Consider the following 24,922-nt stretch of genomic DNA (forward strand, 5'->3'; position numbering starts at 1 on the left):
ATAAAAAGAAGAAATGGTTTACGGTCTACGGTTTTTATTTCTATGGCTTGTTTAGTTAGAGCAGAACTTTCCATCCGGTGAGGCTCGACATACATCGACATCGGTGAGACTCTGGGATATCAAATAGTAGCTTTTATGGTGACTGCTAATTATTAATTGACATTAGGCAGAGACTAGCGAAATATTCAAGACGCACATCCTTCATATCTCAGCAGCTTCGCTATATAGGTACCTACGAATACTAAGCCCACAGTCGTCGCTATTTATTTTTACCAGGCGCTATGTGATAACGTCCATAACATTACACAGAACAGATCTTTAGGGTTGATCAACATTATAATATAACCTCCATTACTTCATTTTTAGGGTTTTGTCGTCAACGAAATAATATTCGTCGTGGGCCAGATATAAAAATAAATACATGAATCCAGCAAAATTTCGGGGATCTCGGAAACGGCTCTAATGATTTTGATGAAATTTGCTATATAGTTTTCGGGGGCGAATAATCTATCTAAGTAGGTATATAGGTCTTGTTTCTGGGAAAATGCGCATTTTTGAGTTTTTAATCTTTATATATTTTCCGAGCAAATGAATGAATATTTTAATGGCTCCTCTACACGGTGGACCAACGCCGGCCACTCCAAGGGACGCAGCCATACGGCAGAATGAGATAGCAATATCACTTGCTCCCTCTAACGCATAAATACGTCCCTTGGAGTGGCCGGCGCTGGCCCATCGTGTAGAGGAGCCATAACACATGTAGAGCTTACAAACTCCCACCTCTCCCAGATCCCAGGTCTCCCAGATATTATATTATAAGTATGCATACCAGTGAATTTTGTATTTTGAATGTTTACAAAGTGACGATAAATAACAGATTTTTTATTGAACTGCATTTTTTGAATTGTGGCCATTGTGGGCGGTTCTTAACCGTTGCCAATCCTGACCATTTAGCTTGAAGATAAAGTAGAGTTGATTACTATTAATGTCAATTATCATTATAGGTACTTCGATATTAGGTATCGTGTCCAGGAAATAACATATGAGTAAAGTATGTAATTAATATAACTACCTACCTAATTAAAATAAGTAAGATAGGTTTAATACGTTACGTTTGAGCTCTTTTGTAATTTTTGTTAAAGGCGGAGATGATATTCCATCCCAACACCGGAAAATGTTAGTAACCTACATGGGTAGATATAAAACTACAATGATCGGCCATGGAACGACCTTGAATCTTACTGGGGCGCGGCGTACCTACTACAATGCATGTAGGGCAAGGAAAAATGCACATAGAAACATCACAGTATAACATTTAGAGCAAGAAGGGCAAGAGGTACGCGCAGGCGTACAGGGTGCCTCGAGGATATCGATTCCAGAGGGCTGCGTGCGCCGGGCCCGGAACATTCGTAACGCTTTATCACCAGCGAACCAGTATAAAGCTGAGCTTCGGCTACGCATAGTTGTAATGATTCCTAGGCTCATTTTACGCTGTGCAGTTGAGACGGAGCAGAATAAAACGTTTCGCGAAGGGTGCAGATTTCCCGCGCGCGCGCGGGGAGCGAGCTAGGCGAGGGCCCGCGCCCGGACCGGGACCCTCACATTACGTAACGCAACACGCACAGCACGGCGCACAAACAATGTGATTTTATTTTCTTGAATTTTTCTACTGTTTTTGATTATACAAATTTTAGGATTAGTATCGTGATATTTAGTTAAGTGTCGCGCGACTTTAATTTCGCTATCGTTTTAGATGTTTAGTGTAGAATAATGTTTGATAATACTACTTGCAACTGCAGTTTTGTTTTGGTGAAAATCTATCGTGAATTGCGCAATTTATAATAATGGACGAGGAGATTGAAAGTCGTCGAGGAGTGAATCTTGAACTTGGGATCTCGGAGACAAGGCAGTGACTTGAGTGAAATCGATCGATCGGTTTTGAAAACATTCTAAAATTTTTGTAAATCAATAACGCAGAATTAAAACATAAACAATACGTAGAAAAAATGAAGACGTTCTTAATGAGGAAACTGAAATATAAATTATGAAAATTGATTAAAATTTTCATAGTGTATGTACCCCTAGTACCTTCAGCAGTTCTTCCTCATTAAACAACATGACGATGGGTAAGTGTCGATAATTAATTTCAACGTTTTCAGCGGGTAATTCCTAGTAGTTCTATAGAACTCTCTATTTTGAAATTGAGCTCTATGGCTGAAGGATTTCTCATTTCCATAGACTGAAAAGATTGAGAAGTGCCCTTTTCAGCGCCATTACTTCCGCCCAGATCTTTTGTTTGGCATAATTGGTTTCCATAGCAGAAGCTTACAGTTTGGTTAAGGTAGGTAATACTTACTATATACTTATTATGTATTGGTCCCTGTTTTCGGAGAGGGCGTAGGTATTAGGCATTTTTAACAATTACCGAAACTACCGGAACTTCGAAACTCATATTGCTTACAGTTTGTATTTCATACTTCATAGTTACCTAGTACCTACCTCATATTACCTACCATTTAAACTTTTTCATGGATTTTTTTGAGGAACTTATTGATAATTATTATTGAAGGTATCTCTGTTTGGCCCTATGGTTGACTGGTAGAGAATGCCATTTGACATTAAGTCCGCCATTTGTACATTGTTGTATATATTTTTGCAATAAAGTTTAAATAAAAATAAATAAATAATTATTAATTAGGTAATATGTATATGACTTATTGTAATAAATCGTTTATCGCAAAGGAATACCAAATTTTATCTAATTATTTAATGAAACCAACTGATAAATTATCCAAGAGTTAAATTTTACGGGATTATCTTGGAATAAACTTTATCATATAGGTGACATTAAAATATTTAGTTGTAAATATAGATATAAGGTATCAAACGTTGTTTTAAATCATCATTTGCCTGTACTAAATGTCTACGGGTTAGGGTCAAGAGATGAACTAAGTAAATGAGCGTAGGCGTTGAACTATAAAACAGAAATGAGACCACTAGACCTGTTCTTTCCGAGAATGTAACTGAATAGGTACAATGAGATCTTTTATACTGTATTGTCTTCGACACAAGGGCGTTTTTAAAAAGTTTCGATGTACCTACTGTCTGCTGTCTTGAACTGAGAGTAGGGTTGCATCACCGCCACCGGAAGATGGTAAGATATATGCTTCAATCGCGTCTTGCAATTGAACAAAATGAGAGCTTGGGAAGACCCTCGTAAGCACCTTTAACCTATGATCTGCTACTTAACTACCTATGTGATTAGTTTCTTTTACTGTTGCAACAAGTGGTGAGGTAACGCCTTGTCAACTTGTTAATTTAATTTGTAGCTCTAGCTCTACTTTTTTTAAACGTGCGTACTTGTGCGAACTTGTGCGAACTTAGAATATGAAATAGAGTCTACATAGTTACTTTTTATTACCATCATGAAGTTAATTTTATACGGTGCCCTAATAAACAGGCGACTTCCCGTAATATTGCACAATTTCTAAACATAGTGCCATGTAAAGAGTAGAATCATCTGCAGAGTAAAATTGCATTTTTTTGCTTTACAGTAGATTAGATAGGTAAGTGTTATTAACTTATTATCTAAAACATTGTACGAGTTACTTTTATAAATGGGTTAAACGTCAGTAACGGTAAATTTCTTATCTTATGTGTACAACGTACACAAAACAAACGCCAAGCGCCGCTGAACGCTCTCTTAATCTTCCTAATGTTTTGTTTTAATAAAGTTACCGTTATTTTTGCTTAAAATCCACCTGTTCAAACATATTATCCTACACGTTATCCGCTTTCAGTAGTATTTTGGGTAAAATTAAGCAGTTATTAAATTTGTTAGCTAATGAGTGACGCAAGCGCCGCGCCGGTCGATGAAGCTCGGGCGGCGCGCGAGCAGTCCGTGCGCGCGCGTTGCATCGACACCGCGTCGACCGAGCGCCGCCCGCGCCGCGCGTTTCCCGCCCTCGCATATACGCGACAATTTTCGAACCCCGCGCACCCAATCTACTCCCCCTTCACCTACTATTCAACCAAGCGCAACAAGTTCCCGCGTTTTTTTACGATAGATTATCGTATCTTGGTTGTGAGATCATTGTTGATAAGCTACAAAAATGATTAACATACCAATCACACGTAAATAAAAAATAAATCCCAGTGAACTGTTTCATTAGAGATACATCTATTGGAGAAACCAGATATAGTTAACATAATGGAAAAGAGTGATTCATTTGCTATTTATGATATTAATATCAGCGATAAAGACAAAAAAGATCCGAATACGGAAAAAGTTTGCGATGGAGACAATAACCATGGAACCCAGATCTCGACTATAATAAAAATTCGTAAGTAACGGCAGCAATAGGTACCATCACAAATCTATACCATAACAAGCCTAATATTGGCGCAGTTACCCTTTATTTTATGTTATTACCTATATTGGAATTATTAAATGATCTGATTCAGTCTATTCACTTACTTATATAATATTTCAATTTTTAACCATCCATTCCATTACCATTATTTTTGAGTTTTGGATGTTTTCTACTTACAGACTAGCTGTTGCATGTAACAGGAGCAACAAATTTAACTGTAGACTGTATGCCTCAAACTGATCAACATTTATTCAGCGACTTAAAAATAACTTGAGTTTTGATTTTTGTAACCGTTTGAAGAGTATGATCTAATTTTTAGGGTTCCGTACCCAAAGGGTAAAAACGGGACCCTATTACTAAGACTCCGCTGTCCGTCCGTCCGTCCGTCTGTCACCCGGCTGTATCTTACGAACCGTGATAGCTAGACAGTTGAAATTTTCACAGATGATGTATTTCTGTTGCCGCTATAACAACAAATACTAAAAACAGAATAAAATAAAGATTTAAATGGGGCTCCCATACAACAAACGTGATTTTTGACCGAAGTTAAGCAACGTCGGGCGGGGTCAGTACTTGGATGGGTGACCGTTTTTTTGCTTGTTTTGCTCTATTTTTTGTTGATGGTGCGGAACCCTCCGTGCGCGAGTCCGACCCGCACTTGGCCGGTTTTTTTTATTTCCTCGTGTTACAGACCACACCCGGTATATGTATGCATTTATTTATTTTATTTAAACTTTATTGCACAAAATACATACAAAAATGTACAAATGGCGGACTTAATGCCAAATGGCATGTATGTCGTCGTCAAGTACGAGTGCCCATAACTTGTGGGCCACAAGTCACAACATAAGCCTTATTGAGCTTACTGTGGAACTAGGTCGAATTGTGTAAGATTCAATAGTTATTTGTACAACAAGTGATCAAAGTTTGATATTTCTTCGAGTGCTTATTTTGAGTCCCGTGCAAGCGAAAGATTCTATAATAGATTCACGAGCGTAGCGAGTGAATCTAATTTAGAATCTTGAGCGTAGTAAGGGACTCAAAAGCGCACGAGATGTAAATAACTTTGATCTCGTGTAGTACACAACATTTTTCACCTCAGCGCAGTGAGAACATACCTATTAGACAACTTGAAAAATGTAATCCTTCTTCATCACTTAATACCTGCACTCATGTTTTCTTAAGATATACAAACAATTAAGTTTAATTACCGCAATGGAACACAAAAACAAAACGTAATAATAAATTCCAGTAAAATAATATAGAAATAACAAACATTAACTGACACTTCAATCGCCAACTTTGACAACAAAAAAAATCTTTGTAAGATACGGTCCGAATTGCGGATACGTACTATTTGTCAACTATGGTAAAAATTCTTAAAAGTAAAATAATTAATTTTTCACCTCAGCAACTCGAACAAGGGTACTTTGCTACTTAAAAACAGTGAGCAAAATCGCATTTTGCTCACTGAGTGAGACAAAACGAGCAAAATGCGATTTTGCTCACTCAGTGAGCAAAATTCGATTTTGCTCACTGTTTCTAAGTAGTGTTATGATTTTTAATTAATAATGTAATTTTGGTATGATTTTTAATGACAATTAAATATTTAGCAACCTTCTGGTCACAATTATTGCGGCTAGCAACACTATTAGTCAGTTTTGACAGCCCGCTTCTAACCAGCCAATCACAGGTGAGTATTACGAAACGCCAATCCGACTCGTTTCCGGTCCGGTTTTAGGCGCCATGTTGATCATTGAGGGCGCGCATTCTGTGGACAGCAGTTGAAGAGTGCACAAGTATTGTAAAGAGCGGAGTACTTGAATGTAATCAAATTTAATTTAAATAAATCAGTACGATCATCGAGTGTGTTTGAATTCACGAAATCTCAGAAGAGGGGACGAACATCAAGTAAGCAAGGTATGTTATTTTGAAATCTTATGCTGTTTTATCTTTAAATTGATGATTGTGAAAGTGAACCTTGCTGCAATTTTAAAACAAGACTATATATTATGTATAGTAAGTGCCTAACGATAATGTAAAATTTATTCGGATGAATACTATTGAATAGCTAACATGTGAACAAGAGAGCGCAATGCAGTTAGGAGGCCACGTGTGTCTTTTGAAAGTTTAGTGGGTTGGTTGAGTAGTAGCTAATCAGTAACCATGTGTGTTGCTGCTAGAAGGCCATGTGTGCCTGTAGTAAAACAAGGAATAGTTTGCTAGTACGCGACCATGTGTGTTGTTGCTAGAAGGCCATGTGTGCCTGTAGTAAAACAGAATAGTTGGCTAGTATGCGACCATGTGTGTTGCTGCTAGAACGCCATGTGTGCCTGTAGTAAAACAAGGAATAGTTGGCTAGTACGCGACCATGTGTGTTGCTGCTAGGAGGCCATGTGTGCCTGTAGTAAAACAAAGAATAGTTCGCTAGTACGCGACCATGTGTGTTGTTGCTAGAAGGCCATGTGTGCCTGTAGTAAAACTGAATAGTTGGCTAGTATGCGACCATGTGTGTGGCTGCTAGGAGGCCATGTGTGCCTGTAATATATCGCCGAATAATTAGCTAGTACGTGACTATGTGCGTTGCCGCTCAAGAGCCATATGGGCCTGTGATGTTTCAATAAATAGGTATTTACGAGTAGCATGTGACCACGTGTGGGTAGCTGCTAGTAGGCTTTGTGCGCGTAACATCGATTATTTGGATAGTCAGCTACGCGACCACGTGTGTTGCTATTAGCTAGAGAGGTTGTGTAACAGAAGGCCACGTGGGTAGCAAATAAAGTAAGTTGGAGTTTTTCCAGTTTAGACTCGATGGTAGACTCAATGGTAGACTCGATGGTACACTCGATGGTACACTCGATGGTACACTCGATGGTACACTCGATGGTAGACTCGATGGTAGACTCGATGGTAGACTCGATGGTAGACTCGATGGTAGACTCGATGGTAGACTCGATGGTAGACTCGATGGTAGACTCGATGGTAGACTCGACGGTAGACTCGACGGTAGACTCGACGGTAGACTCGACGGTAGACTCGACGGTAGACTCGACGGTAGACTCGACGGTAGACTCGACGGTAGACTCGACGGTAGACTCGACGGTAGACTCGACGGTAGACTCGACGGTAGACTCGATGGTAGACTCGATGGTAGACTCGATGGTAGACTCGATGGTAGACTCGATGGTAGACTCGATGGTAGACTCGATGGTAGACTCGATGGTAGACTCGATGGTAGACTCGATGGTAGACTCGATGGTAGACTCGATGGTAGACTCGATGGTAGACTCGATGGTAGACTCGATGGTAGATTCGATGGTAGACTCGATGGTAGACTCGATGGTAGACTCGATGGTGCGAGACTGCGCTTCGAGTCTTTAGTTTTAAACCAAATAAGCTTGAGTTTTGAGAGCTGGAAATTGAACTGTGACTTATTTCAAATTTTATCCCGAGGTTATGGCGTCCGATATCGAAGATGAGACATCTAACGGCCCACGACGCGAGCACACCCCAGTTACACGGAAGAAGCGGAGACGAGAGATGCTGTCTTCGTGCCAAGGATCAACGAAGAAGACCCGCAGAACTGTTCCATCGGCAAATTGGACTGTCGAGGATGTTGCCCCAGCAGATGCTGCCACGCCGGTACTTGAACAGCCTACCGACGCGCCAGAAGGACAGCCTGCTCCACCAGTCGAGGCAGCCCCGCCACAAGGAGTCACATTCAATGAGGTACTACAGCTTATCAGTTCTTTGCAAGGAGGGAACAAAGACAAGGCACATCACTTGAATAACAGTCAATTAAATAATGTGGTGCCAGAATTTGATCCCTCCAGTAAAGCACAAAGCATAGATAGCTGGATTCATAAAGTCAACGAATGTGTAAAAATATATGAGTGGAACGAGAAGCAGACCATACATTTCGCACTTCAAAAACTCGCGGGACTTGCTAAAAAATGGTTCGAGTCCTTACCGTCCGTAGTATATAGCTGGGAGGAGTGGCAAACGAAACTTAAAAAAGCCTTCCCAAACGAGCAAAATTATGGTCGGCTTCTCGAAGAAATGCTAGCTCGGACCACGCGTGCCGGTGAGCATTATCGCGAGTATTTCTACGATAAGCTAACTTTACTAAACAGATGTGAGATCCGAGCAAAGAAAGCGGTACAGTGTATAGTACACGGCATATTAGATAAGTCCGTTAGGAACGGTGCCCAAACTTTAAATTGTGAGGAACCAGAAGACTTATTGGATTATCTCAATTCGCAACGACCTCCTGACGTGTCTTTTAATAGGAAACGTAGTGAAGCCGGGCCCAAACAGAACTCTTCGGGTCCTTCAGGCGAAACCTCTATGACTTGCTTCAATTGTCGCGGAAAGGGGCATTCTTTTAGTAAATGTCCTCAACCCATAGTAAAATGTCAGAAATGCCAACGGGTAGGTCACGATTCTGCATCTTGCAAGCTTAGTCCTTTACAACTTAGGAATGATAGCAGAAAGAGCACGGTTGGTGAAGAGCGCAAAGTTCTTAGGATCTACACATTCCGCAATACCAATGATAAGTTTTTTAGAAAAATTGGTGTCAATGGCGGCGATTATGTAGCGTACGTAGACTTTGGTAGTGAGTGTAGCTTGATACGGGAATCCGAGGGCGAGAAAATTAATTTGGCAAAATGTTATTCGGAACTACCTGCAATAAAAGGATTTGGAGAGTCGTTGGTGTTTCCCGTCTATAAGAGCTTTGTGACTGTAAAAATTGACGAAGTTGAAGCTTCCATTGAAGTACTAGTGGTTAGTGATGAGTTATTACAGGCGCCCTTACTGATTGGTCAGAATTTCACAGAGTTACCTTTCGTAACGGTTTTGAAAGACAGCTGTAAGTTGTTCTTTTATAAGAGCCCGATAAATGAAATGCAACAAGATAATTCTGTGAAGTTGTTGACTCTTAACTCTACCAAGATACAGGGGGTGAACCTTGTCGAAGTGTATTCAGAAGATTCCGCTTTTTCCGGTGATGTTTATGTTGAAGGGCATAGTTGCGGTGAACCTGGAAAGGAATATCATCTACATCAGGGTGCTTATAGTATCAAGGATGGGAGGGGTCATTTAGTGTTGACCAATTTAGCTAAAGATGTGTTGACATTGGACTCCAAGGTTCTTTTGGCCAGGGCTTCACCATTTGTAGAAAAGAAAGTTCGCCATGTAAATCGGATTTCCTGCGACATCTCGTCATTAGAGCCAATTGAAAAGAACGATATCAAGGTAGGAAAGGACGTCAGTACAGAGGTTGTCGATAGGTTACATACGCTTCTTCAGTCCTACCGTGATTGTTTTGCGTTAAATCTGAGCGAAATCGGGTCGGCTAAAGATGTTGAGATGACAATAGACTTATTAGATGACCGGCCTGTAGTCTACAGGCCTTATAGACTGTCGCATGTTGAGAGGGAGCAGGTGCGCAACACAATTGAAGAACTTTTGAGCAATGATATTATTCAAGAGTCGAACTCGGACTATGCCAGTCCCATCCTAATGGTAAAAAAAAAAACGGGTGAACAACGATTATGTGTCGACTTCCGGGCTTTGAACAATAAAACTAAAAAAGATTGCTTCCCGCTCCCTCTGATCGAAGACCAGTTGTCAAACTTAAGTGGTAACCGCTTTTTCACCACTCTAGATCTCGCGTCTGGTTATTACCAGGTGCCCATGGCGGAAGATAGTCGACGTCTCACAGGTTTTGTAACACCAGATGGGCACTATGAATTTAAGAGGATGCCGTTCGGCCTTGCTAATGCGCCGGCAGTCTTTCAGAGACTTATTAACCGAATGCTTGGATCGAAGCGATTTGAATCTGCATTGGCATATCTGGACGACATCCTTGTGCCATCTGGTGATTTAGAGCAAGGTATTGAGAGATTAGAAGATGTCTTGAAACTCATCAGGGAGAATGGTCTTACACTTAAACTGTCAAAATGTCGCTTCTTTGACAACACGATTAATTACCTTGGCTATGAAATCTCGGCTGATGGGATTCGGCCCAACGAAGATAAAATATTGGCAGTCAAGACATTTCCTATTCCTCAGACAGTGCACGAGGTTAGGCAGTTTTTAGGCCTGGCTGGGTATTTCAGGAGATTTGTGAAAGGTTTTGGCGAGATTGCTAGACCACTCACAAATCTACTGAAGAAAGATGTGGCATTTAGATGGTCTGAAGTAGAGCTTCATGCGTTCACCAATTTAAAAAGTATGTTGATCGATCGTCCAATATTAGCTTTATACGACCCTAAACTTGACACTGAGCTTCATACGGATGCAAGCTCTCTTGGAGTGGCTGGGATACTGCTACAGTGGCAAGAGAATCCCCGTGTGTTGAAACCAGTAGCCTATTTTAGTAGGCAGACCACTCCGGAAGAGCGTCACTTGCATTCGTATGAGCTAGAAACTTTGGCGATAGTGAACTCTCTAAAAAAGTTTAGGGTGTACCTATTAGGAATTAATTTTAAGGTCGTGACAGACTGTAATGCTATCAGGACAACGTTGACCAAGCGCGACTTAGTACCTCGAATTGCCAGGTGGTGGCTCCAAATTAGCGAGTTCACCTTCGATATAGAGTATAGGCCTGGTACACAAATGACCCATGCTGACGCTCTTAGTCGTAATACTAGATTGACAGATAACGACAACGACTCACATACTTACACTGTTTATAACATAGAAAAAGATGATTGGCTTTTGACCTTACAGCTGTCCGACCCTGATTTAGCACGTATCGTAAAGATTCTTAAGCCGGGAAATGACGAGGAGGTTAGGGACATTAAGAAAAACTATGTATTTAAAGACCATAAGCTTTATAGAAGAGTAGACGATAAATTGCGTTTGGTAGTGCCCCGAAGCGCGCGTTTTCAAATTTGTCACGCGAACCATGACGATATCGGGCACCTAGGCGTAACCAAAACTATTGAGAGGATTCAAGGGCAATACTGGTTCCCCAAACTTCGTCGTTTTATAAAAAAATATGTGGGTAACTGTATATCTTGCGCGTATAATAAGGATAGCTCTGCTAGACGAAAGCAAGGCCAGTTGTACCCCATACCAAAAGGCGACAAACCGTTTCACACGATTCACGTGGACCACTTAGGTCCATTTGTAAAGAGTGTTAGTGGTAATACGTATATTTTGACGATTGTAGACGGATTCACTAAATATGTTTTTGTGAAACCGGTAAAGAATACTAAGACAAAAACCACAGTGAAAGTATTAGAGGAGGTTTTTCATGATTTCATTTATCCCTCTCGAATCATTTCCGACCGAGGTACCTCGTTTACATCAGCGGCTTTCAAAAGATTTTGCGATTCTAATGGTATCAAACACATCCTAAACGCAGTGGCTTGCCCTAGGGCAAACGGCCAAGCCGAACGATTTAACCAGACCATATTAAATTCCATGATGAGGCATAATTCAGGTCAGGACGAACGTAGTTGGGACGTGTGTCTGAAAAAAATTCAGTGGGGCATAAATAACACCATAAATGCCACCACCCAGAGGACTGCATCGGAGACTCTTTTTGGTATTAAATCTCAAGACGGTCTCTCAAACAAGTTGGGTGTTGAAACCGACGTCGCTCGCAAATCCATGACTGATTTGAGGAGAGAAGTCGATGACAATATTCAGATGAGCCAGACAAAACAGAAACAAAGATTCGATCTTGGAAGAGTTCCCGCTGCAGTTTTTAAGGAAGGCGATTTGGTAAAATTAACTCGCACTAATTTTTACAACAAGGGAAATAGCACAAAACTGTTGTCTAAATTCATTGGTCCCTATAAAGTCGTAAAAATTTTGGGCAACGATAGGTACCAAATAGCCGACATTCCCGGATTCGGCAAAAAGAAAAGGCTATTTAAGAGTGTCGTTGCAGCCGATAGGTTAAGACCTTGGATTAAGATCAATTCACTCAAACCCGATTCAAATAAGTCTTTATCTAGTAGTAGTTCTAGTGAAACCTCAGATTATGAAACCGACGATAATATTCCCTTGTCAGAATTTAAAAAAAAGGCGATTTCAAAAGATTTAGAGAATACTATGATTGATTCATAATGTAATCGTTATTAAGTACTCATCAGTGTGTTTGCTTAATGACACGAGTGTTATGATCTAGTATTTCATGATGGTGCAAGCCAATGTTATGAGATTAGTATAAACATATATAGTAGTTATAAGATTAATATAATCATAGTAAATGTTCATTGTCATAAAAGCGGTACCTATTGAAAATATGTAATAAATAAATTAAAGTTAGAATCTGGCTTAGTTAATATAGATTTAGATTGTAGTTATATGTAGAGTCGTTAATGTGTTCTTTGGATCTTGGAATCTTAATAAGAGTATGTAATTTTAGAATGTGTAATGAGTGTACACCGGGACGGTGTACGAGTCGGATGGCCGAGTGTTATGATTTTTAATTAATAATGTAATTTTGGTATGATTTTTAATGACAATTAAATATTTAGCAACCTTCTGGTCACAATTATTGCGGCTAGCAACACTATTAGTCAGTTTTGACAGCCCGCTTCTAACCAGCCAATCACAGGTGAGTATTACGAAACGCCAATCCGACTCGTTTCCGGTCCGGTTTTAGGCGCCATGTTGATCATTGAGGGCGCGCATTCTGTGGACAGCAGTTGAAGAGTGCACAAGTATTGTAAAGAGCGGAGTACTTGAATGTAATCAAATTTAATTTAAATAAATCAGTACGATCATCGAGTGTGTTTGAATTCACGAAAGTAGCAAAGTACCCTTGTTCGAGCTGCTGAGGTGAAAATTGAATTGTTGGTATATCTTAAGAAAACATGAGTGAATGGAGGTAAGTAATGAAGAAGGAATACATTTTTCGGGTTCTCTAATATGTTCTCACTGCTGAGGTGAAAAATGTTGTGTACTACACGAGATCAAAGTTATTTACATCTCGTGCGCTTTTGAGTCCCTTACTACGCTCAAGATTCTAAATTAGATTCACTCGCTACGCTCGTGAATCTATTATAGAATCTTTCGCTTGCACGGGACTCAAAATAAGCACTCGAAGAAATATCAAACTTTGATCTCTTGTTGTACAAATAACTATTGCGTGATGATCTGTGTAGTTTTTGAGTTCGTTATTTTAATTGTACAATAAAATACCTAAAATATAGTATTTTATCAGTTTTTATGAAATCTTAAACTTTATTTTTATTTATTAATTATTAAGAATTCATACTCGTACGTGGTTTGGAACGATGCGGTCTGAAGTTTTTCGGGGGTCTATTATAAACCGTGAATATACTGTTGAATGTCGTTTTAACTTTTTTTTGTCTGTTTCTTTTTGCTAACAGTGTGAAAGGGACAGAGATAATAGAACCCAAGTATTTCGAACTTTTATTAGACCCCGCATGTTGAAATGACATTTGACTATAAAGGTCACTTGAATGTCATTTTGTCTCACTCAGTGAGCAAAATCGCATTTTGCTCACTGTTTTTAAGAATCAAAGTACCCTTGTTCGAGCTGCTGAGGTGAAAAAATTTTTTTTATTCGGCTTCACTTTTATATAATTGAATTTTGTAGGTACTAATAATATATTAATTTGCTAGTATTTAATTGTGATTTTCCACGTAGGTAAAAGCACGTAGTAGGCTAGTGGACCAGTCGCTTAGAAACATGCTCATTTAGTTTGTGTAAACAAGTCATACCGACTCGTAACTACCTAGAAGAAGAAGAATTTTAGTTCTTTAATTGTGTAATATGTCTTAATCTTGCGATTTGAAATCCCAAAACAGCCAAAATCTAAAGTAAACATCAAATTTATCAATATAAGTAGATTAAAGTAGACATCGATAATCTTAAGCGGTGTTAAATAAAACGAAAACTTGAACCCGACTGATTTCCCTCAACAAGTAGGTAAGCAAAGTATGATTTGTCATTGTTTAGAAATCTTCTTCCATAAACAATGGCCCTTTCTTGTTCAATACAAATACAATAGTGCTTGACTTTTTTCGTCAGAGTGCGCTAGATAGATTGAGTAGAATGAAAATACGATGACATGTATAAAGATGAAAAGCTATTGTCTTACTTAACTCAGGCCGTGGGAGTCTCACGTAACAACTCAGATTATTTCAACGTGCTTATTATCGGGGTAACTTTTTACTGATCTTCATGTATTAGAAAATCACTGATTTCCGGAGGCTTTCATTAGTCTAAAAACGTCAAGTCTACTGTCTACGCGACCTACAGTATCTCTACTTGTAGAGCATAAAATAGCATAATAGAGTTAGTCTTTGTAGCGCTGGATATTGTATGACCGGCTTTTGTTTTCTTTTATATTAATTTATGTGAATGGCAACATATTTCTTTGCACATCTAAAACTCGCAAACCTAAGGAAAATATGTTTTGATTAATTTGTGTTGTTTGTTTGATAGCATAACTATGAGCAAGTAGGTAAGTATAGTTATTTAAAAAAAAGTGTCATAAAACCCAAATTCTTCGTCTAACAATATTCATAGGTGACTTGCTGCAAGCGCGCTGCCAGTGACCTTAATTTCACTGGACACTAGCATCATATTGAATTAGCCGCGCAGCTGATTGACGGGCACGTTTGTCGCTTCCGCTAGTTGTGCCCGATACTGGCACGCGCGTCCCTGGACGATGGGCTAGGCCGGCTAGGCTATAGGGGAACCTGTCGTGTTCCACTCCGCCGCGGCCGGCCAGTTGGCCCACTTGTCTACGACTAGTACCTTAACGAATGGGCAGGGCCCTTATGTTATCCTCAATGCTTGAAGAGCACATCTTTTCAACCTATAAGTATAAGTGAAATCGCCGGAGATTTAAGAGTTCTTGGTTCGCCAAGTGGAATGCTTGGTAAGCTATGAAATTAGTCTGAGCCCTTTTTCTTTGACACCACCGATTAGATGGCCCAATGATATAAGTTTGACCTATGCCGACTTTTCAAAAGTCGGAGTCAAGTTACCTATACGAAGGATAGCCCAGACATGCTTTGTGAACTAGATAGCATGTTTCCTGTCTCTTTTGTTTTTGAGAATGGGACGAGATGCAACAGGCTATGTTGCACATTAGAAATGTATGCGCTAGGTCCTGACCTAGGCCCCGACCCCTGGGTCGGCAAACTTTAAAGAAAAGGGAAAAAATCATTACTTATTGAAATATCTATTCTCTTGCACTATCTCGTATATGCTTGGATTCTGTAATATACACATTAATTATTAGGTACAATAACGTCGGTATTGCTCCATTTACTGGAAGTGTTGATTTGTGGATATTACACACGGAATTGCCGTAATTATAATGCTAATACTAAATGTTATATAGGTGAGGCTGTTTTTATGAAAAAACAATCCAGTGTATCATATTTTCATTGAAGCATATCTTATCTATAAGGAGTAATGATGACTGTATTCAATGTATGACTGAGATACCTATTTATATACCTACCTACATCCATAGATATAAAAGGTTAAATAGTTAGGTATAATTTATCAGGAAATTGTATCTAATACGTACGTATGCTAATAAAATACTTGACGCTTGTTTATTTTCGTGGCCTAAATGTATCACAGAGACAATTTTATTGATGTGTTCTTAATTGAGAAAGCTATTGATAACGATGTGTTAAAGTTGTATAACTATTTCGATCAATGATTTTCTCTTATATGCAAGAGTTTTATTTAAATAACAACCTTTTAGAGTATTGAGGTTTTGCACGACTATCTGTGTATTCAAACAGGGTACTGGGCCTATGGTTTAATAAGTTTTTTAGTGGACGAAGCCTTAAAAATCTTTGAACGATGGATTTCTTACAATGGTTTTGTATTAAACTCAATGGACATTTGAAATTTCTATTGCTTGTTGTGAGCCGTTTCCTTACTGGCGATACCATTGCAAACAACATAGAGCCGAAAATACAATTCGACTGAAGGGCGCGGATCTTGTTGTACAATAAGTACCTAATCATTTAATCAAGGATATTAATGAACGCATATCATTTATTTACAAACAAGATATATACAGTGTATTACTAAAAGAAATTAAAAACTAGCTTAAATCTAAAATAGGCCCTTGAGGCATTGTACCAAGGATGCTGGCGACATTTCCTCGCTGTATCGCAATGCTGATACGTTGTGCGAGGTAGCCGCCAGCTCTTCGGTCACCAGTTACGTCAACCAGACGCTTCGCGATTTCTGCGAAAAACTTATGCGCGCTGGGACCCCATGGACCTAGTACTGGCAGTAATTGTCGACACCGTGCTAAAAACAACATATTTCCGAGAACAAAACCATCACTAATTGCAACGACGTCCTGGCTTACTCATTTTATACTAAAATTATTTTTAAATATTGTTGTTGTCAACAGAACGTGAGCGCGGGGAGCGCGATTACATCGGGTTCGCGACACTACCAGAGCAGGTTCATCGCAAGTCGGTGAAGCGAGGCTTCGACTTCACGCTCATGGTGGTCGGCGAATCAGGGCTCGGCAAGTCCACGCTGATCAACAGCCTCTTCCTCGGAGACCTGTACAAGGGTCGGAAAATTCCAGATGTCCAAGGTTAGTTCATATTAAAAAGTATTTTTAATTGTTGCCGGAGCAGGTTCACCGCAAGTCGGTGAAGCGAGGCTTCGACTTCACGCTCATGGTGGTCGGCGAGTCGGGGCTCGGCAAGTCCACGCTGATCAACAGCCTCTTCCTCGGAGACTTGTACAAGGGTCGGAAAATACCAGACGTCCAAGGTTAGTTCACATTAAGAAGTATTTTTAATTGTTGCCGGAGCAGGTTCACCGCAAGTCGGTGAAGCGAGGCTTCGACTTCACGCTCATAGTGGTCGGCGAGTCGGGGCTCGGCAAGTCCACGCTTATCAACAGCCTCTTCCTCGGAGACCTGTACAAGGGTAGGAAAATATCAGACGTCCAAGGTTAGTTCATATAAAGAAGTATTTTTTAATTGTTGCCGGGGCAAGGTGCACCGCAAGTCGGTGAAGCGAGGCTTCGACTTCACGCTCATGGTGGTCGGCGAGTCGGGGCTCGGCAAGTCCACGCTGATCAACAGCCACTTCCTCAGAGACCTCTACAAGGGTTGGAAAATTCCAGACGTCCAAGGTTGTTCATATTAAGACGTTTTTTTTAATTGTTGCCGGAGCAGGTGCACCGGAAGTCGGTGAAGCGAGGCTTAATTCAATTTTTCAATTTAAATGGTCACAGATAATTATATGTTGCATACCATACAATTAGACAGACACGGTACGAAATGTTTTTTGGTTAAATTGGCTGTTTTAGTTTGTCAAATAAAACTCGAAGTAGAGCGTGTAAAAATAACACTCACTTTGCTTTCTATCCAAATATTTTAAAACCGCAAATGGACGTCTAATCATCTATGAAATTATGCAATTTTGTTACAGATAGGATAGAGAAAACCACATGTATAGAAAAGAAAACGATGGAAATAGAAGAGCGAGGCGTCAAGTTGCGTCTGACTATAGTTGACACGCCAGGCTTCGGAGACGCCATTAACTGCGAAGACTCCTGGAGAACTTGCTCGGGCTACATTGACGAGCAGTTTCGGCAATACTTCACAGATGAGAGCGGGCTCAACCGCCGACACATGCAGGACAATAGAGTGCATTGTTGCTTATACTTCGTCCCGCCATGGGCTCACAGGTAGGTAATTCATAATATTTTTAACTATAGTATGTGGGATTTACTTAAATGATATGATTTTATCCACTTGCACTGCAACACTGATAGTTACTGTTGGTAAGAAATTATCATATCGACCCATGATAAAATGGACATCCTAGGATATTAGACTTATGAAACTGCAGGGTGAAACACATGCAACACGCGCACAGCGACCAACAGCTATTACTGTAGAGGAATAGCGACCAACAGCTTTATTTACAGCAAGCAACGGTTAGTAAGTATTGGGCTCGAGTCTTCCTGAAAGGCGAAGAAACCTCTCTTTAATCTGCCCTACTTCTCACATTAATTAAAGCTTTAAATAGTCCCTTTTTTCCCGAGGTGCAGTAGGTATTATTACAATGTCTTGCTAAAGATGGGAATCGATTTCTTTAGACGAGGCGAGGCGCCATTGATGCGAGCCTTTGTTGCGAGCACCATTACACTGTTACATGAACGAGGAAAAGAAAAACAACTATGCATTCAGTATTGTGTGTAATGAGGCAAGTGATTCGAGAGAGCAATTCGAGCAAGCGCTTTTACCAGTCGGGCCATTTGCTCCATTAAACCCTTTCACTGTCATTATCCTTGAATCAGACTCGATACGCTTTCTCTCTAGGAATATTGTTATTCATTATCTCAGTATGAATTTATTAGTAGGTATGCATTTTATACTCCCACAGATACCTAGATATAGACGAATTCCAAAAATTGCAACTCCACCACACTGTTTTTGATCATTCCAAAGTTAACTTAATTCTTAAGGATGTTAAAATTTGTCTTTTTTCTCATAACTCTAGATACCTACTTCAACTCTAGTTTCTCACTTAATTCCATCTTAATTCATCAAAACTAACTCGATGTTTTAAAAAAACAAATAGGTATAAATATACCACGCCAAAAGATTTACCTACACTCCCGATAGTCCCGAATGTCCCGATGTTCTTATTGATAAGGCGGCAAGTAAGTTAGGTACACTCAGTACTTCTTCTTCTTTTCATCCTGTTTTTTTCCCAGTGCTTTGAAGTTTGGGTAACCTCCTCCCATCCTTTCCCCAATACTTACACCCAACGCTAGACTATCCAACAAAAGAGCCAATCTTCTGGTTTATTAGGTCATGGACATAGCGATAGCAAGACGCATTGCGGAAGCATACGTGCTCCTTATGTGGTAACGGTAGTATATCACTTGTGTGACATGACTGACATATAACATGGCTCGATAACTATTCATATTTTTAAACAAACTATGCGGGCGACACCTTTTTAGTCTGTAGCATTTAATAATAATACCTCATATTAGCTCATTAAATTGCAAATATATGGGGTGTGGTTATGTCAGTTATCATTAGGTATCATTTGAATTGCTACCAACATTAACAGCTTTTCGATAATTTGGTATAATACAGGAACTCAAACTAGAGCGACACGTCTCACCACAGACTTACTTTATGGTCTCACTAAAGGACTTAATAGTGAGATGACAAAGAGGATGCGAAATCCCTTACCAATAATAAAGAAAACAGTTATATGCATTTGCGCCAAGGGGTCTCGAGGTAAAAATGGTTGCGAAATCCTGGTATAGTACAATGTTTGTTTGCAGCGTAAGGCAGTCGGATCTGGAGATGATGAGACGACTACACCGCAAAGTGAACATCGTGGTGGTGATAGCGAAAGCCGATTCCTTGACGGCGGCAGAAGTCAAACGGCTTAAAGCGAGAATACTCGCTGACCTCGAGGATCATCAGATACAGGTTTGCTTTTTTAAAATCATTCAAGAAATATGTACATTATTTTAATGCGTCAGCTGACTTATTAGTAATATCAAAAACTTCTATCATAACTTAATGGAATTAGCCAGAGCGCAGAAACGACATAAGTGCTTTACAATTAGCGAGGTAAGTTGATGAAAATTTAATTTAAATGCCATCTATGATTAATTTTATGATTATTTATTATTATGAGCCTGTTGTGTCCCACTGCTGGGCAAAGGCCTCCCCCCTCTTCTTCCACTCGTCCCGGTTTATCCACCATGTTAAGAGGAGGGGTTTAGACGATTAACCTACCGCGCTCGTCCAGTGCGTGTTGGTAGTAGCCTGGTAGGTGAGTAGTGAACCTTCTAACTCGGCTCGTGGGCGCCGCCGTTGATGGACTAGCCATTCTTCCGCCGCCACCCTGAGTCAATATCCTACTCTGATATTGACTGTCTGTCTAGGCCAAAAAATATGCCCCAGCCAGCGTTTCACACAAAAAAGTGTGCGACAGTTTAACGTCATATCGAGAATTTTATGATTAAATAAATAGGTATTTATGCTAGAGTTTATTTATTATACACTCTAAATTAAATTACGAAGTGTATGTAAGGTACCTGCACGAAAAAAGACCCATCGTTATTTTAATTTTTCTTAAGTTTAATATGAACTGGCAGTTTTGTCTATACTACTAGCGCAAAATGTGAACCCATTCACATGTATATTTATACAGGCAAGCTTAAAAACCGGGCCTGCTTTGGTGCAGGTGCCTTATAACTACTCTAGTTATTTAATCATATTTATGTAAATTCATAACTAAACTAGCACTGTGGCCCTACGCAATTCATTCAAAGCCATCCTAAATATGATACATAGGCAATGCAGTTCTACAATCGTAGGTGATTGACTCACTCCCACATTATTGATGTAGCATCAATCGCGTGGGTGGAATAGCTTGAATGCAATGCAACGTAATATTGAGAAACTGTAATGTACTTCGTTATGGTGTAATTGCACGTACTTACGTATATCATAGAGCACAATTACTAATAACAAACGAATGGTGATCGTATAATACTTCAGAAAAATATTTCAACCCACGGATTTTTTACAATACAGTTGTACCAAAATCAAAACAAAAGCGTAAGAAGTCTGTTAAAAATGGTAGGTAGGTCATTCTTGATAGTGCCATATTTGCAAGAGATAATAAATAATCTCGCTAAGTTTAATAAGCCCTATGCTCTCCTCAGCAAATTCTTTTTAAAATAAAGAGCTTAAGTGCCCGTGCGGAATTGAGACACCTACTACTTACTACCTACATTTGGTATATTTGGCACAAGTGTGGTGATGCACATATATTTGGAATTTGGATATCATACTCTGCTTCGGATAATGAACTCAGCTAACCATGAATGATTGCGCAGGTGTACCAGTTCCCGGAGTGCGACAGCGACGAGGACGAGGAGTTCAAGCAGCAGGACCGCGAACTGAAGGCCGCGGCGCCATTCGCGGTCGTAGCGGCCGACACCGTGCTCGAGGTGGGCGGCAAGCGCGTGCGCGGCCGCCAGTACCCCTGGGGCATCGTTGACGGTAGATAATCCTTGCTTTTTTAATAGATGTCTTCTCGCGTGGTGATGGAGTCCAATTTTGCTTGCGCTGCTGAAAAGTGAAGGCTTCGAAGGAGACCCGCGAGCTGAAAGCGGCGCCACTCGTGGCAGTGGGGAGACACTCCTGCTTATGGGTATTCTCAGCTCCGTTCGACACAGCATTCTCCGAGCAATTATTAGGGTTGACACAACTTGACGTCCCTTTGCGTGCACGACCACAGATAAGATAAGGACTTGATTTTTGACAACCCTAAACAGCCGAAAGGGATAGTGCCATACATTAGAAAGGGACAGCATGATTAGTCCCTGGCCATAATGGTTACGTTGAAATTAAAAACTAAGCATCAGTCATGGCAGTATTTACCAAATATTTGTTCCATCATCAGCTATCTAATACGCAAGTTACGTTCAGCTGGGCTTACCAAGTATTAACTGGAGTTCTTGCCAGAGATCCGAAAAAGTAACTTACGATTTTATCAGATTACAGTTAAGTTCTCTATACCTTTGCTTATCCCTGCATCTATATATATAAGAGCCACCCCACACTAGCGTCTCGCGAGCGTCGACGTCTAGTCAGCGCTATGGAAAAAGGCGTCGATACGCAGTTGCACTAACGTTGGCACGAGCAGCCATAGATTTGAATCGTAATCATAATTTTTTATTTGCAAGAACACGGTTACAGTTGGATGGGAACTGGGAAGTAGTGGGACGAAATCGAATCATGAGAACTGTTTCCATTGTTCCAGTGGAGAACCCTCGACACTCTGACTTCACGAAGCTCCGCACGATGCTGATCTCCACGCACATGCAGGACCTCAAGGACGTCACCCAAGACGTGCACTACGAGAACTTCCGCGCGCAGTGCATCTCGCAGATATCGCAGCACGCCATGCGGGAGCGCGGGTCACTATCTTTTTAACACGCTTTTATTAGGTCGATCTGTATGTAACTATGTAATGGAATCTTGCAAGTTAAATTTGATCCACTTCCCGGTTTCCAATTGAGCTGAAATTTTGCATACACATGTAAGTCGGGTGATAATGCAATATTATGTACCATCGAGCTGATCTGATGATGGAGACAGGAGGTGGCCAGAGGAACTCTGTGATGAAACAACGCAACCTAATTGTGTTAGGGGTTTTTAGAATTGTCTTGATGAGTATTAGTTGTCTGTCGTAAGAAAAGTACAGTCAGCGATAAAAGCGTGTACCAATAATGAAATTTTTGCCAAAAACTTATATCATACACTAAGTGCTAGTTGCACCATCCTCACTTGATACTTTGACAGACTGATCAACGTCACCCGGCGCGCCGCGGCGGTTTACTATGAAACTTTTCATACAATAAATTTTAGCGAACTCTTTAACGAAGACAAACAGTTTCGTGCAACCGCCAATCCCCTTGACCCAGTTTGACCAGCGCGTAACCAAAACGCTGCTTATTTTCTTTGTCGACATCTAGCGTCAAGTAGCGGATTTACCAGTACTGCTACTTGACACCGGATGTCGCGCCGAATGAAAAGTCTAATGCTCAATAATCTTAAGTTTTAGTCTATGCTTTTATATACTGATTTAAACTTTTAGGGTTTTGGACCAAACGGCGGAAAAAATATTTACATTGCACTCGTGTCATGCGATCATAGTCCCAAGTCTCAAAACAAAAAGGACTGACAGTCGGTCAAGTAGAGTCCAGACGAGCTGGGCAAATCGACCGATTTGATCAGGAAAATAATTGGCGCCAATCTCATCTAGCGTCCACACGTACACAATTTAATCACCAATTTGCATTCCATAGATACTAACTTCGAAAATTGGCATTTTTGTGTCCGCATCTGCTGATTTGATCGGGGAATCAAATTGGCGTTTGCGTCCGCACGGCCTGATTCGATCGGACAATTTCATCGGATTGGCGAAAAATTATCTCGTCTGGACTCCACTTCAGTCTTCCTACCTCAGTCAACCTTTCTGGGCGGTTCTTATCTATCTTCCAACCTCCAACCCAGTTAGAAAATAGGGATGACTGTCTGATGGGAATTCGACCCCGATCGAGCGAATACATGTCATTATTGATTTTACTCAAAGATCCCACCATCTCCACCATCTACTCATATATCCATAAAACTGATAAATAGACTTATGTTTACATCTATAATCCCGAAAAGAAAAGAAAACATACAAGAATCCCGTTCGGTAGTGGCTCAAAACAATAAATAAACCCAGTATTTGTAAATTATGAACCTACTAAAGATATTGTTTTGAGTTAACGATGACAATATTTACTTACAGGAAACTGAAGAGGGATTCGATGGGCAACAATAGTGAAGTAGTCATTACGGACACCGACAGACTGCTACTGCAAAAGGATGAAGAGGTGAATCATTATTTAAAAACCCTCTACAATATGGAGTATTACTGCAATGTTTTGCCGCCAGAGTGCAGCACTAGTGACTTTAGTATACCATACATACTGTTTAAACTGTTTTTTGACAAGTTTTCACAGACAATCAAATATGACATTGATACATCAAGGCGGTTTGTTTACAAAGGGTCTACCGGGAAACGCGAAATCGAAACTCGGCTATCTGCCTCTTTATCGCTCGAATGTGCAAGAGTGATAGAGAGGTTAGATAACAAAATTTTTACTCTCTCGTTCGCGGTAGACCCTTGTCCCTTAGATTGTGACTTGTAGTGGGAGTGGCGCCCCCTACGCAGAATTTCGCGTAATATTCCCAATTACTCTACATTCTACAAGAACGATAAACAGTTAAAGCATAATGAAAATATTTATGTGTTTATTTTAGCGAGCTATTTTAGAGAGTTAATATTTTCACAACTTACACACCATCACCATGCGCTGCGAGGCCACTATCTCGCCACTAAATCAGTTGGATGCTAACGTTTATTAGTGAAACTGTTGCACCTGCAGTTCCTTATTTCAAGTATATCATTATTTGTTACAGATAAGGCGAATGCAAGACATGCTCACTCAGATGCAACAGAAACTCAAAGCTTCCGACAAGAAACACGACAGTATTATAGATGTATAAATTATAGACTGCAAATGTACCTCTAGCGTAGTGTTACAATCTATTTCACTTATGTTCTAATAAAAATATTAAGAACCTCTTTAGAAAAATTTGATGAATTTAGAGTTTACATATTTTTTGGTTTGTTATTATATAATATCAGAAAGTACTGCCTATTTGACTAAAATGTACAGTTAGTGCATTAAAGACAATTGTATTGTAGATACTTTCAACACAAGCTCACAGCAATTAATAATTATGAGTTTACCTGTTCTGTATCATTACCTATCCGTTTACATTATATATTGCGCTTCTTTTTGAGAATCTCGTAATATATTTCTAAAAAAGTTGCATAATTCATCTCTAAAACATCATGTATTTCATGGTCATATATTTCATATTATTTGCATGTAGCAAGCAACCACACAGTACCTTATGCCTAGAACATCTACTCAGTATAGTCGG

General features: G+C 40.0%; 1 protein-coding gene across 5 annotated transcripts; it reads left to right on the forward strand.

Annotated features, from left to right (window-relative positions):
• The first annotated feature begins 1,578 nt into the window (after nucleotides 1-1,578).
• On the forward strand, nucleotides 1,579-24,791 carry LOC134653019 (septin-2). Of its 5 annotated transcripts, none has more exons than XM_063508294.1 (8): nucleotides 1,579-2,126; nucleotides 16,760-16,951; nucleotides 17,799-18,057; nucleotides 19,678-19,828; nucleotides 21,250-21,415; nucleotides 22,179-22,335; nucleotides 23,718-23,802; nucleotides 24,392-24,791. In XM_063508294.1, exons 1-8 carry the CDS (start codon nucleotides 2,117-2,119, stop codon nucleotides 24,476-24,478), a joined length of 1,107 nt encoding a protein of 368 aa, XP_063364364.1. In that variant the 5' UTR covers nucleotides 1,579-2,116; the 3' UTR covers nucleotides 24,479-24,791. The 5 variants fall into 5 exon arrangements, with proteins under 5 accessions (XP_063364364.1, XP_063364363.1, XP_063364365.1 ...); XM_063508293.1 differs by lacking the exon at nucleotides 1,579-2,126 and adding an exon at nucleotides 4,146-4,343; XM_063508295.1 differs by lacking the exons at nucleotides 1,579-2,126; nucleotides 16,760-16,951 and adding an exon at nucleotides 16,989-17,133.
• The last annotated feature ends 131 nt before the right edge of the window (nucleotides 24,792-24,922 follow it).

This window comes from Cydia amplana, chromosome 12 (genome assembly GCF_948474715.1).
Source record: "Cydia amplana chromosome 12, ilCydAmpl1.1, whole genome shotgun sequence".
NCBI classification, from domain to species: Eukaryota; Metazoa; Arthropoda; class Insecta; order Lepidoptera; family Tortricidae; genus Cydia; species Cydia amplana.

Coding starts and splice junctions, on each gene's coding strand:
- LOC134653019 (XM_063508293.1), top strand. CDS start 4,211: ATGGAAAAGAGTGATTCATTTGCTATTTATGATATTAATATCAGCGAT. Junction 21,416..22,178: donor CCCCTGGGGCATCGTTGACG/GTAGATAATCCT, acceptor CCATTGTTCCAG/TGGAGAACCCTCGACACTCT. Junction 22,336..23,717: donor CACGCCATGCGGGAGCGCGG/GTCACTATCTTT, acceptor ATTTACTTACAG/GAAACTGAAGAGGGATTCGA.